At 43.8% G+C, this 15,803-nt stretch overlaps 1 protein-coding gene across 1 annotated transcript in view; it reads left to right on the top strand.

The window, feature by feature from the left end:
- Positions 1-15,803, top strand: part of kif19 (kinesin family member 19) — a 204,280-nt gene that overhangs the window by 108,927 nt on the left and 79,550 nt on the right. The window contains exons 4-5 of the mRNA XM_073026104.1: positions 7,701-7,788; positions 15,377-15,513. Of these exons, the coding sequence (XP_072882205.1) occupies positions 7,701-7,788; positions 15,377-15,513 (225 nt within the window). The remainder of the gene's footprint in view (positions 1-7,700; positions 7,789-15,376; positions 15,514-15,803) is intronic.

Below are 15,803 nucleotides of genomic sequence, written 5' to 3'. Positions count from 1 at the left end.
TCTACCACCGTTTCCTCCCTTCAGCTGCCCGAATCATGCGCCCCCTGTTCGCCCTGATGTCGGGTAAGGGCAAGGACATTACCTGGGACGAGGAGTCCGCCGCCGCTTTCATTAAAACGAAAGAAGCCTTGGCAAACGCTGCGATGCTAGTGCACCCCAAAATGGACGTCCCTACTGCCCTCACAGTGGACGCATCTAACACGGCAGTCAGTGGGGTGCTGGAACAACTCATCGAGGGTCGCTGGCAACCCCTGGCGTTTTTCAGCAAGCACCTACGACCACCCAAACTCAAGTACAGTGCTTTCGACCGGGAGCTGTTGGCACTGTATCTGGCAATCCGGCATTTCAGGTACTTCTTAGAAGGCAGGCCCTTCACCGCGTTCACGGACCACAAACCGTTGACCTTCGCGTTCACAAAGGTGTCCAATCCCTGGTCGGCTCGCCAGCAGCGACATCTGTCCTACATCTCGGAGTACACGACGGACATCCAGCATGTCTCGGGGAAGGACAACATCGTGGCGGACGCACTCTCCAGACCAGCTGTCCAGGCCCTGTCCCTGGGGGTGGACTATGCAGCACTGGCGGAGGCGCAGCAGGCAGACGACAAGATGCCCAGCTACAGGACCGCAGTCTGGGGTTTGCAGCTGCAGGACTTTCTCGTAGGCCCAGGTGAGAGGACCCTCCTGTGCGACGTGGCTACCGGCCAACCTCGCCCCATCGTCCCGGCAGCCTGGAGGCGGCGGGTTTTCGACTCCATACACGGTTTGGCGCACCCATCTATCAGGACAACTGTCCGGCTGGTCTCCAGCAAGTTCACGTGGCACGGACTTCACAAGCAGGTCAGTGAATGGGCCAGAACGTGCGCGCAGTGCCAAACAGCCAAGGTACAGCGGCACACTAAAGCCCCGCCATAGCAGTTCGAACCCACCCACCGGAGGTTCGACCACATTCACATGGATATCGTGGGCCCCCTACCAGTGTCCCGAGGAGCGCGGTACCTCCTAATGGTGGTAGACTGGTTCACGAGGTGGCCAGAGGCGGTCCTGCTCACCGACACATCTGCCGATTCCTGCGCCCGAGCACTGATCGCAACCTGGGTAACACGCTTCGGGGTACCGGCCCACATTATCTCCGACTGAGTCGCCAAGTTCACCTCCAGCCTGTGGTCGGCTGTGGCCAGCCTGTTGGGAACGCAGCTACACCACACTACTGCCTACCACCCACAGTCGAACGGACTGGTGGAACGCTTCCACCGTCACTTGAAGTCGGCTCTTATGGCCCGCCTGAGAGGACCTAACTGGGTGGATGAGCTTCCCTGGGTCCTGCTTGGAATTTGCACAGCGCCCAAAGAGGATCTGGACGCCTCATCGGCCGAGTTGATGTACAGCGCACCCCTGGCCATTCCGGGAGAGTTCATACCAGCCCCAAGGGGGCAAGAGGAAGAACCCGCAGCAGTCCTGGACAGGCTATGCGAAAGGCTCAGCAACCTGGCCCCTGTACCAACTTCAGAGCTGGGACTGACCCCGACCCATGTACCCAAAGAACTGCAAAACTGTAAGTTTGTGTTTGTACGAAGGGGCGAACACCAGGCACCACTACAGCGGCCGTACGAGGGGCCATTCAAGGTGATCAACAACAACAGGTCCACGTACGTTCTGGACATTGGGGGGAAGAGGAGGTTTTCACGGTGGACCGACTCAAACCAGCCCATGTGGACTTGTCGCAGCCGGTCGAGGTTCAGGCACCGCGGCGCAGAGGCTGATCCAGACCTTGGACATTGGGGGGTGTATTGCCGGTTCTGGGGGGGGGGGGGGGGTTATGTGGCGACCCACTTTCTGCGCAGGCGAACCGGCTCACAAATAGCCAGTGCGCGGGGTGAGACTTTGGTAATGCACCTCTGACGTCATTTCCACCCGGAGAGGGCGGGCGCTAGGGATTTAAATGCCAGCACCAGGAAGTTTGAATAAACTAGTCTCGAAACGACATACCGACTGCGTGTCGTTATTTCAGCGCTGTGTGTAGCACATTGCTACACTACAACAATTATTTCATCGTAGTTGACAGATACTGGTTGATAACCTGGTGATTGCTCCAGAGTGGTTTACAAGAAAGAACAGCATTTCTAACCAGAATTGTATTACATGCATTCAAAAACAACCCTCTATGGACTTTATAGTAATCTAAATGATTCCAATAATTTTTCTGTGGCCCAAGATCTGCCCTCCCCCCCCATTGAGTTACCAAATGCCAGGAATGTTTTCCATGGGGATCGAAACGGAAAAGCGGAAAACAATGCAAAAGGCAAATAAGAAGCATATGTGTCTGTTTAAAGATGTACAGTATATCCTCTTCAGAAATAATAAATCCAGAAGTTTTCTGTTATCACAGTGATTGTGCTACCATGTACAGTAATATTTCCATATGATAAAATCCATATGGAAGAAGGAACACATACTCACAGGGAATAGAGGTTCTCCAAACCAGTTGTATGAGATCTTTCCCCCGAGAGCACAGACTGACCTTTAGTGAAGCATTTCCTTTGAAAGGACATCAGTGCCAGAATTTCATGCCCAAATCTCCAAATGGGACATGAACCCACAGATTCAGATGGTAGTTACAGCACAACTGGCATTGTATAGCGGCATTTTTCAATGTTCTATGGACTGGTTCAGTAACCTAGTTGTGCTGCTTATTAAATATGCAATCGTCAATATGAAAAAAATGTGTAGGTTTTTATACGGGACTATCTAATGACATTTATTATAACAATCTTATAAAGGCAATGACTCTCATGAGACATCAGTTAGTTACATAGTTGTAAAAACAGGTTTGTATCAAGGCTTCAGAGAGAGAAAGTTTATGATTATATCACTGAAGCTTTGGCTTAAGAATTTAGAGTAATGAAAATACTCTTAGGGAAATAAAAGAGATTGGACTTACTTTACATGCGATCCGAGACAAAAGTGTAAAGAATTACAAGAAAGGGCCAAGAACGTTAATACTGTATGAGAGTGTTTTTTTTACTTGAAAAATACCTTTGCTATTGGCATGTGTTTCCTGCTTTAGAAATGTGGTCAGATATAGAAAGCACAATGATGATTATGTTTCACATTCACTGTTCTGCAGATTGGGTTACAAACTAGGATCAGTGTGTCTAATAAGACCCAGAGCTAGCTTAGCTGCTTATGGCTACCACTATGAGGAGATGATGCCACAGTAGCGTAGCGGTTAGCGCAACACTATTGCAGCTCGGGCATCGGAGTTCAGAGTACAATTCTGACGTCATTTGTAAGGAGTCTGTACGTCCTCTCCATGGAATGCATGAATTTCCTCCGGGTGCTCTGGTTTCCTCCCACGGTCCAAAAAACATAGTAGGTTAATTGGCATTGTAAACTGTCCCGAGATTAGGCTAGGGTTAAATTAGGGGTTGATGGTTGGCGCAGCTTAAAGAGCCAGAAGGTCTATTCTGAACAGTATCTCAATACATAAATAAATAATCTATATAAAGGAGATAAAAATGTTGTGCTTCATTTTTAGATTTTTTTAAGGCTACTGACTGCCTTTAAAAATTTTTTTTACTTCATGTTGGGTTTATGAATCAAAGTAAACAACAGTTTGTTTGGCAGGTGTAATTTCAGTATAGTTAGGGCTACTGAGTTGTGGACATGCTGTGTTGGCATCAGAAGTAGGGCCACACTTGCAGGCTGCCCAGCACAGCCCTCACTGATTGGATTTGACACAAACGGTGCTCTTCACTGTATGTTTCAATATTTCAATGTACATGTGACAAATGAAGCTAATCTTTAGTCTTGCGTTTCCCAGTAATTAATAGTAGAAAAGCTAACTCCTAGCACCAGAGACCTAGTTGGGGCTGCCTGTGTGGAATTTGTATGTTCTCCCTGTGACTGCATGGGTTTCATCTGGATGCTGTAGACATATTGATTGATAGCTTAATTGACCGCTGTAAGTTGCCCCTATTGTATGTAGGTAAGTGGATGGAGCCAACGAGAATACGGTGGGAATAAAATGAGTTTAGTGTACATGTTATAAATGAGTGGTTGAAGGTTGGTATGGCCCAAAGGCCTGCTTCTGTGCTGTCTCTCTCTTTATGACTCATTAATTCTGCAATTGGGAGGCACATCTAATAAAAAAGTCAGCAACCTTGAAAATTAACTGTTGCTTTCTCCATGGATACGACTCATCTATTGCATATTTCTAGTAATCCCTTGTTCGTATCACTCATCTTCTGAAATTAACTTTTGGCTAGAAAATTTCAGAAGGTGCATATTATACTTGTTCACTCTTTACTCCAGGAAACATTGAGGGGTGCAGGGCAGGGGTGGGTGGGGAGAGGGTCGTTTAGCTTCCTATATAGTGTCTGATGCAAGCCATTTTCCCTCTCCAAGGAAAGTTTCTATTGTCACCAAGTGCAAACGATTAATCATCAACACGTATTCAGCATTTTTATCTTGGCAAACATTATCGCAGTGCAAGTTTTATACTTATAAACTTCTAACAGTATGGAACTGTATACTATATACATTGTAGAAATGTTCTTGACGACGAAAACCAGCAGAGTGTTGAGCTCAGAAGTGATCATTTGTTGAACTGTTTGCTGCAAACAAACATTTGCAGCAAGGCAGCTGAATAGTAAAACTGTACATTTCACATTTCAGCTGACCTCTGGTCCCAACTTCATAACTCCTGCGGGTTCCCTAGGAAATAGAAGCCACCTGGTTGCGTGCTTCAGCAGAATGGCTCATCTAAATTTAAATTCCATAGCAAGGACTTTATTTTAGCTATAATCATAAATCACAGTCAACTGCAAATGTGGTCATAGGAAATAGTATTTATTTGAAAATTTTTGTTTCGCCCTTGCAGATGTGATATTGCCATTATACACTCAGTGGCCACTTTATTAGGCACACCTGTACATTTGCTTGTAAGTGCAACTATCAGCCAATCACGTGACAGCAACTCAATGGATAAAAGCATGCAGACGTGGTCAAGAGGTTTATTCAGACCAAACATCAGAATGGGGTAGAAATGTGATCTAAGTGATTTTGACCGTGGAATGATTGTTGGTGGCAGACGGGGAGGTTTCAGTATCTCAGAAGCTGCTGATCACCTGGGATTTTCATGCACAGCGGTCTCTAGAGTTTACGAGAACGGTGCGAGAAACAAGAGGCATCTGGAGAATGGCAGTTCTGTGAGAGAGAATGCCTTGTTAATGAGAGGGGTCAGAAGAGAATGGACAGACTGGTTCAAACTGAGAGGAAAGTGACAGTAGCTCAAATAGCCATGCATTACAACAGTGGAGCACAGAGGAGCTTCTCTAATACACAGCATAACCAACCTTGAAGTGGATGGGCTACAAGCAGCAGGAGACCACAAACATAGTCGTGAACACTTTATTAGATACAGGAGGAACCTAATAAACTAGCTGCTGAGTGTATATTTGTTTTAATCACTATCCAAATATCTGCCTGGCCAATCTACAGATCCAAAATTGTACTTCAAAGTGCAATGCATGAAAGACAAAGAATCATCGTAACTTTTGTTTTAAATTATAGAAGTATTTTTCTGCTTGGATTCAATAGAGCTCACACTAAATTAACAACATTTTGTTATAAGCAATAGTTCAATGGATAGTGCAAGAGAAAAAAACAACAAATGTCCTGAATATGATTTCACAGTGACAAAAAGATGAACCTGTCATTTAGTTTATGAATGAGTCCGGTGGTAGTCGAGGGGAAAGTGGTAGCAATGGTGAAGCAGTGGTTATGTTATTGAGTTAGTAACTTCGAGGCCTGGAATCAAGACATAAGGTCAAATCCTATCCTGGCAGCAGTGACATTTAAAATTCAGTTAGTGAACTGTGATTACATTTAGTAATAGTGGCGGAAATCTGTCTTTTCTTAGCAGAGGAGCTGGGTCTCTAACCTCCGACACCAGAACAATACAACATGTAACCAGCCGGGGAACTCAAAGTTCAAAGTAAATTTATCATCAAAGTACATGTATGTTACCACATACAAACCTGGGATTTGTTTTCTTTTGGGCATACTCAGTAAATCCAAGAACCTTAATATAATCAATGAACAATCGCACCAGACAGCAAACTGTACAAATCCAAAGAGAGAAAATAATAATAATAAGTAATTAAGCAACAAATATTGAGAACATAGGATAAAGAGTCCTTGAAAGTGAGTCCATTGGAACAAATTAGTGATTGGAAACGTGAAGGTGAATGAAGTTATTCCCATTAGTTCAAGAGCCTGATGGTTGAAGGTTAATAACTGTTCCAGAACCTGGTGATTTGAGTCCTGAGGATCCTGTACCTTCTACCTGATGGTGGCAGCAGCAAGAAGAGAGGATGGCCTGTGTGGTGGGGGCCCCTGATGATGGATGCTGCTTTCTTGGGACAACACTCCCTGTAAATGTGCTTAGCAGGTCAGGCAGCATCAATGCAGAGAAACAGACAGTTTGGGTAGATGAAGGTTTTCAACCTGAAACATAACTATCCATTTCACTCCAGAGATGCTTCCAAATCTGCTGGATTCCTGCAGCTTGTGTGTTGTTCCAGATTCCAACATCTGCAGTCTCTTGTGTCACCAGGTGAACGGAATTGACTCTTCAATGTCTCAGCAAATATGCCACCATCAAAAAAAACATTGTTATGTTTTTAAAGAGCAAACACGAGGAAATCTGCAGATGCTGGAAATTCAAGCAACACACACAAAATGCTGGTGGAACACAGCAGGCCAGGCAGCATCTATAAGGAGAAGCACTGTCGACGTTTCTGGCCGAGACCCTTCGTCAGGACTAACTGAAGAGAAAGATACTAAGAGATTTGAAAGTGGTGGGGTGAGGGGGAAATGCAAAATGATAGAAGACCGGAGGGGGTGGGATAAAGCTAAGAGCTGGAAAGGTGATTGGCGAAAGTGATACAGAGCTGGAGAAGGGAAAGGATCATGGGACAGGAGGCCTCGGGAGAAAGAAAGGGGGAGGAGGAGCACCAGAGGGAGATGGAGAACAGGCAAACAACTAAATATGTCAGGGATGGGGTAAGAAGGGGAGGAGGGGCATTAACAGAAGTTAGAGAAGTCAATGTTCATGCCATCAGGTTGGAGGCTACCCAGCCAGTATATAAGGTGTTGTTCCTCAAACCTTCTCCAGCTCTGCATCACTTTCGCCAATCACCTTTCCAGCTCTTAGCTTCATCCCACCCCCTCCGGTCTTCTCCTATCATTTTGCATTTCCCCCTCCCCCCACCACTTTCAAATCTCTTACTATCTTTCCTTTCAGTTAGTCCTGATGAAGGGTCTCGGCCCAAAACATCGACAGTGCTTCTCCTTATAGATGCTGCCTGGCCTGCTGTGTTCCACCAGCATTTTGTGTGTGTTGTTATGTTTTTTCCTGATTTCAGGTTTCCCTATTATGCTTTCCATAGGAAATTTAGCAGCCAGATTAGGCACAGCAAGATCACACAAACAGGTGTAGATTCATTAATGAGTCCCATTGGTGTGCTTTGATATTGGAGGAACAGGCTCTTCGGCCCATCTGTCCAGGCTGACCAGAATGCTCATTTAAGTTAGTCCCATTTGCCCACGTTTGGTGTATGTCCCTCTAAACCTTACCTCTCCATGAACCTGTCCAAGTGTCTAACAATTAACTCAACTTTCTTCTGTCTTTTCAAGGATGATGTGTACCGTTCAACCACCAAGGATCTGATTGAAGGCATTATTTCCGGGTACAATGCTACAGTATTTGCTTATGGACCAACAGGTAGGCAGCAAGTTTTAAAGGATTTTTTTTATTGAGTGCAATGCACACAAAATACTGCAGGAACTCAGTGGGTCAGGCAGCATCTATGGAGAGGAATAAACAGCTGACGTTTCAGGCCAAGATCCTTCATCATGTCTTCATGAAGGATATCAACCAAAATGTATTTTGTTTATTCCACTCTGTAGATTCTCTCTGACCCGCTGAGTTTCTCCAATACTTTGTATGTGTGTAGCCTGGTTTTCCAGCACCTGCAGAATCTCCTGTTTTTACAGTAATTTATTGATTGTGACACTGTCAGAATCATTTCATTACCGTTCATGGTTAACAAACAAATATCAAAACTGACTCTTTCTGTTTTGAAACATAATTTTATCATTCCACAAAAAAATGAAGTTAGTTTAGTACACGTGTAAAGTTGCAGTTTCTTTAATTCTGCAATATTATACTGTGTGCTCCAGTAGTTCAATAAGACTTGTATCATGAAAAACTAACTTAATTTCAGATGCAAAGCTGTCACATATTTAGATGATGAGAAAGGGCTGTTTTTAATGAGATTGCAAGCTATTACCACAAAATTAAACTGTAAATTTAAAATATTTCATTCCAATTTTATCTTATGTAAATTTAAACTGCATAAACACAAATGCTTGAAAGTAACATCAGTCTGAAAGAATACGTCTTACACTGTGGCATTGTAGTTAGCAAAACACTTTACAGTACCAGTTAACTGGGTTCAATTCCTGCCACTGCATGTAAGGAATTTGTACGTTCTCTCTGTGACCGCGTGGGTTTCCCTGCATGCTCTGGTTTCCTCCCACAGTCCAAAGATGTGCCAGTTGGTTGGTCAATTGGTCATGGTAAAATGTCCTGTAATTTAGCTAGGGTTAAATTGGGGATTGCTGGGCACTGCAGCTCAAAGGACTGGAAGGACCTTTTCTGTGCTGTATTGCAGTAAGTAAGTAAGTAAATAAATAAATAAATAAAAGTCTCTTAAGACTTGAGGGTTATTGATTTGATTGGTATCAGTTTAGTTGGATTATTAAGGGTTGCACAACCAAAGAATGGAGCAAAGATAGATATCAAATGTGATCTGTATCAATGGTATTCAAATAAAGTGAACTGCAAACACTTTTGTTTAGCAGTAATTTTGTACTCGGTAAATTACTGCAGAAAGCAATGGCATAAGTTGGTCAGGAAACTTAATGCCAGAAGACTAGCTTAGTGAACGTCTCCGAATGATAGACTTGTGGAATTTTGGAGAGCTCTGTGTTAAAAATTTGTCCGAGCTGTAGCAGAATATATGAATGACATTCCAAAATATCAGAGAAATGGACCTCCAGTAACCCAGTCTCCCCTAATTTTTCATTAGATTTCTCACTGTCCTCAGTTCCACATGGAACATTGAACAGTATCGCATAGTACAGTACAGATGCTTCGGCCCTCAGTGTTGTACTAACCCTTTAAACTACCACTTTCCTCCACATATCTCTCCTTTTGTTTCATCCATGTGCATATCTAAGGGACTCTTAAATCCTCCCAATGTATCAGCCTCAACCACCACATTCCACAGTGCATTCCAGGCACTTACAATTCTCTGTGTAAAAAAAACAACACCTACCTCTGACATCCCCTTTAACTTTCCTGCAAAAACCTTAAGGTTATGCCCCAGCCCTGGGGAAAAAAGTGTTGGTTGTCCACTCTTCTTGTACAATATCAAGTCACCTCTCATTCTTCTCCTCGCCAAAGTGAGAAGCCCATGCACACTCAACCTATCCTCATAAGACATACTCTCTGGTAAATCTTCTCTGCACCCTCTCCAAGGCATCCACATCCTTCCTATAATGAGGTGACCAGAACCAAGCACAATACTCCAAATGTGATCTAACCAGTTTTATAGAGCTGCATCATTACATCCCAGATGTTGAACTCAGTTCCCCAACTAATAAAGGCCAATGCATCATACACCTTCTTAACCACCCTATCAACTTGCACTGCAACTTTGAAGGATCTTTGGATATGAATCCCAACATCCCTCTGTTCCTCCACACTGTTAAAAATCCTGTCATTAACCCTGTGTTCTTCCTATCAAGCTCAACAAGCTTCCAAGCCTAGAATGTGAACCCATGACCGTTTTACACCAAAGAAAGTGCATTTGGACATACAGACTGCTGTGAACCTAGATATGCTCCTGCAACACCAAATTTTATACATTTGCCTTTCCTCACCCTAATCTTTCTCACTTCAGAATTTGGAAAAAAAACTTGTTTTCAAGTCAAAACCACACAGTTTACAAAAGTTTACAAACACTGCTGGAATATGATTAATGCAAAATAAATTTACTTGTTGCTAACAACTTGGACAGATTTCATTATGTAATATGTCTTGAAAATTCACATTTCTAAAAAGGAATACAGAACATTTCATCTTAAAATTGTTGACTTTTAATGTACGTAAATGATTATATTCTTAATTATGCTTCTATTAAAACAGATATTGGTCAAAAAGATAAGACAAAAGTTTGTTTCCAAAATATCACTGAGGCTTGTAGTTATTTATGTCATTATTTATGAATAAATTGCAATGGAAGTTTAGGCAGTGGGCAGACTGGGGTCCAATTCAAAATTTCTTGTCCAAAGTACAGCAAGCTGCTGTTAGCCTTGTGAAGATGACATCTTGCTTGCTCTTGCTGTTGAAGTATTTGCATTTTTGCTATGAAATAAACTTCCCATGTAAATTTGAACTTGTTCAATAAAATTAGAGCAAGAGTGGGTGGATATAACCCCAAAAGACGGTTCCTCTTTTCAATGAGTTCATGACTGATTTTTGATTTAATTCCACATACTTCCACCCAACGTTTTCTCATTTGGTTGTTAACTTTTGATAACTGACCTAATATAATTGCTTGTCAGACACTTTCAGACCTTTGACACCCTTTGCATCTTTCCTAAATTTAGTTCATAAAGATTTTCTGTAATTTTTAAAGCAGTACTAAACTTCCCATGTACTAGAAATAGTTTAACTCCATCTAACCAGAAGTCTTTTTACCACTCTTTTTGGTAATTCCATCTACCTTGTTTATAGTGTTTAGTCAAGTCAAGTCAAGTCAAGTCAACTTTTATTGTCATTTCGACCATAACTGCTGGTACAGTGCATAGTAAAAATGAGACAACGTTTTTCAGGATCATGGTGTTACATGACACAGTATGAAAAAACTAGACTGAACTACTTAATAAAAAAAACACAGAGAAAGCTACACTAGACTACAGACCTACACAGGACTGCATAAAGTGCACAAAACAGTGCAGGCATTACAATAAATAATAAACAGGACAGTAGGGCAAAGTGTCAGTCCAGGCTTCGGGTATTGAGGAGTCTGATAGCTTGGGGGAAGAAACTGTTACATAGTCTGGTCGTGAGAGCCCGATAGCTTCGGAGCCTTTTCCCAGACAGCAGGAGGGAGAAGAGATTGTATGAGGGGTGCATGGGGTCCTTCATAATGCTGTTTCCTTTGCGGATGCAGCATGTAGTGTAAATGTCCGTGATGGCAGGAAGAGAGACCCCGATGATCTTCTCAGCTGACCTCACTATCCGCTGCAGGGTCTTGTGATCCGAGATGGTGCAATTTCCGAACCAGGCAGTGATGCAGCTGCTCAGGATGCTCTCAATACAACCCCTGTAGAATGTGATGAAGATGGGGGGGGGGGGGGGGGTGGGAGACGGACTTTCCTCGGCCTTTGCTGAAAGTAGAGACGCTGCTGGGCTTTCTTTGCTATGGAGCTGGTGTTGAGGGACCAAGTGGTGGGAAAGATGCTGGAGTCAATTATAAAAGAGGAAATTACAACATATTTGGATAGCAGTAGAAGGATCAGTCCGAGTCAGCTTGGATTTATGAAGGGAAAATCATGCTTGACTAATCTTCTGGAGTTTTTTGAGGATGTAACTATGAAAATGGACAAGGGAGAGCCAGAGGATGTAGTGTACCTGGACTTCCAGAAAGCTTTTGATAAAGTCCCACATAGGAGATTAGTGGGCAAAATTAGGGCACATGGTATTGGGGGCAGAGTACTGACATGGATTGAAAATTGGCTGGCTGACAGGAAACAAAGAGTAGCGGTTAACGGGTCCCTTTTGGAATGGCAGGCTATGACCAGTGGGGTACTGCAAGGTTCGGTGCTGGGACCGCAGCTGTTTACAATATACATTAATGATTTAGATGAAGGGATTAAAAGTAACATTAGCAAATTTGCCGATGACATAAAGCTGGGTGGCAGTGTGAAATGTCAGGAGGATGTTATGAGAATGCAGGGTGACTTGGACAAGTTGGGTGAGTGGGCAAATGTATGGCAGATGCAGTTTAATGTGGATAAATGTGAGGTTATCCACTTTGGTGGCAAGAACAGGAAGGCAGATTACTATCTAAATGGAATCAAGTTAGGAAAAGGGGAAGTACAATGAGATCTAGGTGTTCTTGTACATCAGTCAATGAAAGCAAGCATGTAGGTACAGCAGGCAGTGAAGAAAGCTAATGGCATGCTGGCCTTTATAACAAGAGGAATTGAGTATAGGAGTAAAGAGATCCTTCTGCAGCTGTACAGGGCCCTGGTGAGACCCCACCTGGAGTATTGTGTGCAGTTTTGGTCTCCAAATTTGAGGAAGGACATTCTTGCTATTGAGGGAGTGCAGCGTAGGTTCACAAGGTTAATTCCCGGAATGGCGGGACTGTCATATGTTGAAAGATTGGAGCGACTGGGCTTGTATACACTGGAATTTAGAAGGATGTGAGGGGATCTGATTGAAATATATAAGATTATTAAGGGATTGGACACGCTGGAGGCAGGAAGCATGTTCCCGCTGATGGGTGAGTCCAGAACTAGAGGCCACAGTTTAAGAATAAGGGGTAGGCCATTTAGAACAGAGATGTGGAAAAACTTTTTCACCCAGAGAGTGGTGGATATGTGGAATGCTCTGCCCCAGAAGGCAGTGGAGGCCAAGTCTCTGGATGCATTCACGAGAAAGTTAGATAGAGCGCTTATAAATAGCAGGGTCAAGGGATATGGGGAGAGGGCAGGAACAGGGTACTGATTGTGTATGATCAGCCATAATCACAGTGAATGGCGGTGCTGGCTAGAAGGGCCGAATGGCCTACTCCTGCACCTACTGTCTATTGTCTAAGTGAGATTCTCCGTCTGGTGAACACCAAGAAATTTGGTGCGCTTTACGATCTCCACCGAGGAGTTGTCAATGTTCAGCGGGGAGTGGTCGCTCCGTGCCCTCCTGAAGTCAACAACCATCTCTTTTGTTTTGTTCACATTAAGAGACAGGTTGTTGGCTCTGCACCAGTCCGTTAGCCGCTGCACCTCGTTGTTCTTGTTGATGAGACCCACCGTGGTCATGTCATTGGCGAACTTGATGATGTGGTTCGAGCTGTGTGTTGCAGTACAGTCATGGGTCAGCAGAGTGAACAGCAGTGGACTGAGCACGCAACCCTGGGAAGCCCCCATGCTCAGTGTGATGACGTTGGAGATGCTGCTCCCGATCTGGACTGACTGAGGTCTCCCAGTCAGGAAGTCTAGGATCCAGTTGCAGAGGAAGGTGTTCAGGCCCAGTAGGCTCAGCTTCAGTTTCTGAGGGATGATTGTGTTGAATGCTGAACTGAAGTCTATGAACAGCATCTGAACGTATGTGTCTTTTTTGTCCAGGTGGGTTAGGGCCAAGTGCAGGGTGGTGGCAATGGCGTCATCTGTTGAGCGGTTGGGACGGTACGCAAACTGCAGGGGGTCCAGTGAGGGGGGCAGCAGGGTCTTGATATGCCTCATGACGAGCCTCTCAAAACACTTCATGATGATGGATGTAAGTGCAACGGGATGGTAGTCATTTAGGCAGGACACTGAAGACTTCTTCAGCATGGGGACGATGGTGGCGGCCTTGAAGCACGTTGGAATGGTGGCGCTGCTCAGGGAGATGTTGAAGATGTCAGTGAGAACATCTGCTAGCTGGTCTGCACATCCTCTGAGCACTCTACCCGGGATGTTGTCTGGTCCAGCAGCCTTCCGTGGGTTGACCCTGCACAGGGTTCTTCTCACGTCAGCCACGGAGAGACACAGCACCTGGTCATTTGTAGGAGGGGTGGACTTCCTCGCCACCACGTCATTTTCTGCCTCAAACCAGGCGTAGAAGTTATTCAGCGCATTTGGGAGGGAGGCATCACCTGCACAGTCAGGAGATGTTGTCTTGTAATTGGTGATGTTTGGTGAATTTAGAACTTTTGTCCAAACTTACACATGTGATTTATTTTGTCATCTTCTAAATTAAAAATACAATGAGGTGTCTAATCAGTTCTGAGATAGGTTCAAAGTAAATTTATTATCAAAGTACGTATATGTCTCCATATACCACCCTGAGATTAATTTTCTTGCAGATATTCAGAGTAGGACAAAGAAATACCATAGAATCAATGAAAGACTAGACAAAAACACAGACTGACAAACTACCAATATGTAAAAGAATACTTAGTGCAAATACAAATATAAATACATACATACTGAGAACGTAATTTGTGGAGTTGTGAAAGTGAGTCCATAGGTTGTGGGATCAAATCAGAGTTGAGGTGAGAAAGGTTATCCATGTTGGGTCAGGAACCTGATGCTTGAATGGTAATAACTGTTCCTAAACCCGGTGGTGTGGGACTTAAGGCGCCTGTACCCCCTTCTTAATGTCAGCAGTGAGAAGAGAGCATAGCCTGGATGCTGGAGGTCCTTGACGATGTATGTTCTTTTCCTGCTCCTTGTAAATGTGCTCAATGGTGGTACACTGTTAATGATGTGCTTAGTGTTAATTCCTGCCCAACAGCCTCACAGAAATTGGAAATTAACTAGTATTAGAGAAAATGTCAAGTTTAAGGTTTTCTTTCTGAATTTTTTTTTCAAACCATGTTTATCCAATTATTTTTGTTCTCATTTCTTTTTTCATGCATCTGGGTTGACATTAAATTTACTCATTCTATTTGCATTTTGTTCTCAGTTCTTGTACTGCTATATTCTGATATCTTCAGTCTGGCCAAGGAGAGAGACTACTGGCTACTTGGCTCATCCACTTCTGAGATGCTATTTTCCCTTCTTGTGACATGGTTAGCTTTCATATAGGTCTAATATTTCCACGCAAAACTTTAAGAGCCAAAATGTGCAATTGGATCACAGGAGAGACAGCAGGTGCTGTAATCTGGAGCAACGCACACAAAATGCTCGAGGAACTCAGTGGGTCAGGAGGGCATCTATGGTGGGAAATGGACAGTTGACATTCTGGGTTGAGACTCATCTTCAGAGCCCTTCAGGGACTGTCCATTTCCCTCCATTGGTGCTGCCTGACCTGCTGAGTTCCTCCAGCATTCTGTATATTGCAATAGCTGGTGCATTGCCAGCAAGCACTGGATGTCCTGCCGGAATCAGAATCGGTTTGTTATCACAGACATATGTCCTGAAATTTGCTGTTTCATGCCAGCAGTAAAGTGCAAGACATACCATACCAAATGATGTCCTATTATCCCCTGTTAAGTGGTTAACATGTTGTCATATCTATTTACGTTGTCTAGGTGCTGGGAAAACGTACACAATGTTAGGAACAGATAATGAACCTGGTATATATGTACGAACACTCAACGATTTGTTCAAGTCCATTGAAGAAACAAGTGATGATATGGAATACACTGTCTCCATGTCTTACCTGGAGGTAGGTCTAATCATAAAAGCTTTCTGGGGGCACTGTTGTTGCTGAGGACAAATCATCACAATACTGAAACTCTACCCACCAGTGAAGTTCCCTGATGTTTTCCAACATGAGAAGGTGTAGGTTTTAGTTGCTTGGAGATGAGGAAGAGAGTCTATACTACGTGCAGCAGCGTGAAATGATGGGGAATACCATTCTTCATCATGTCTTCATCTCACTATTTCCTCAGAGGATCAACTCTGATCAGAAAATGAAATTTGCTTGAGATTTGTAGACACGTTGTTGCATTTATG

The sequence above is a fragment of the Hemitrygon akajei genome, chromosome 22 (assembly GCF_048418815.1).
Source record: "Hemitrygon akajei chromosome 22, sHemAka1.3, whole genome shotgun sequence".
Lineage (NCBI taxonomy): Eukaryota > Metazoa > Chordata > Chondrichthyes > Myliobatiformes > Dasyatidae > Hemitrygon > Hemitrygon akajei.
The sequence above is the reverse complement of the archived record's forward strand: the minus strand, read 5'-3'. Positions and strand labels throughout refer to the sequence as shown.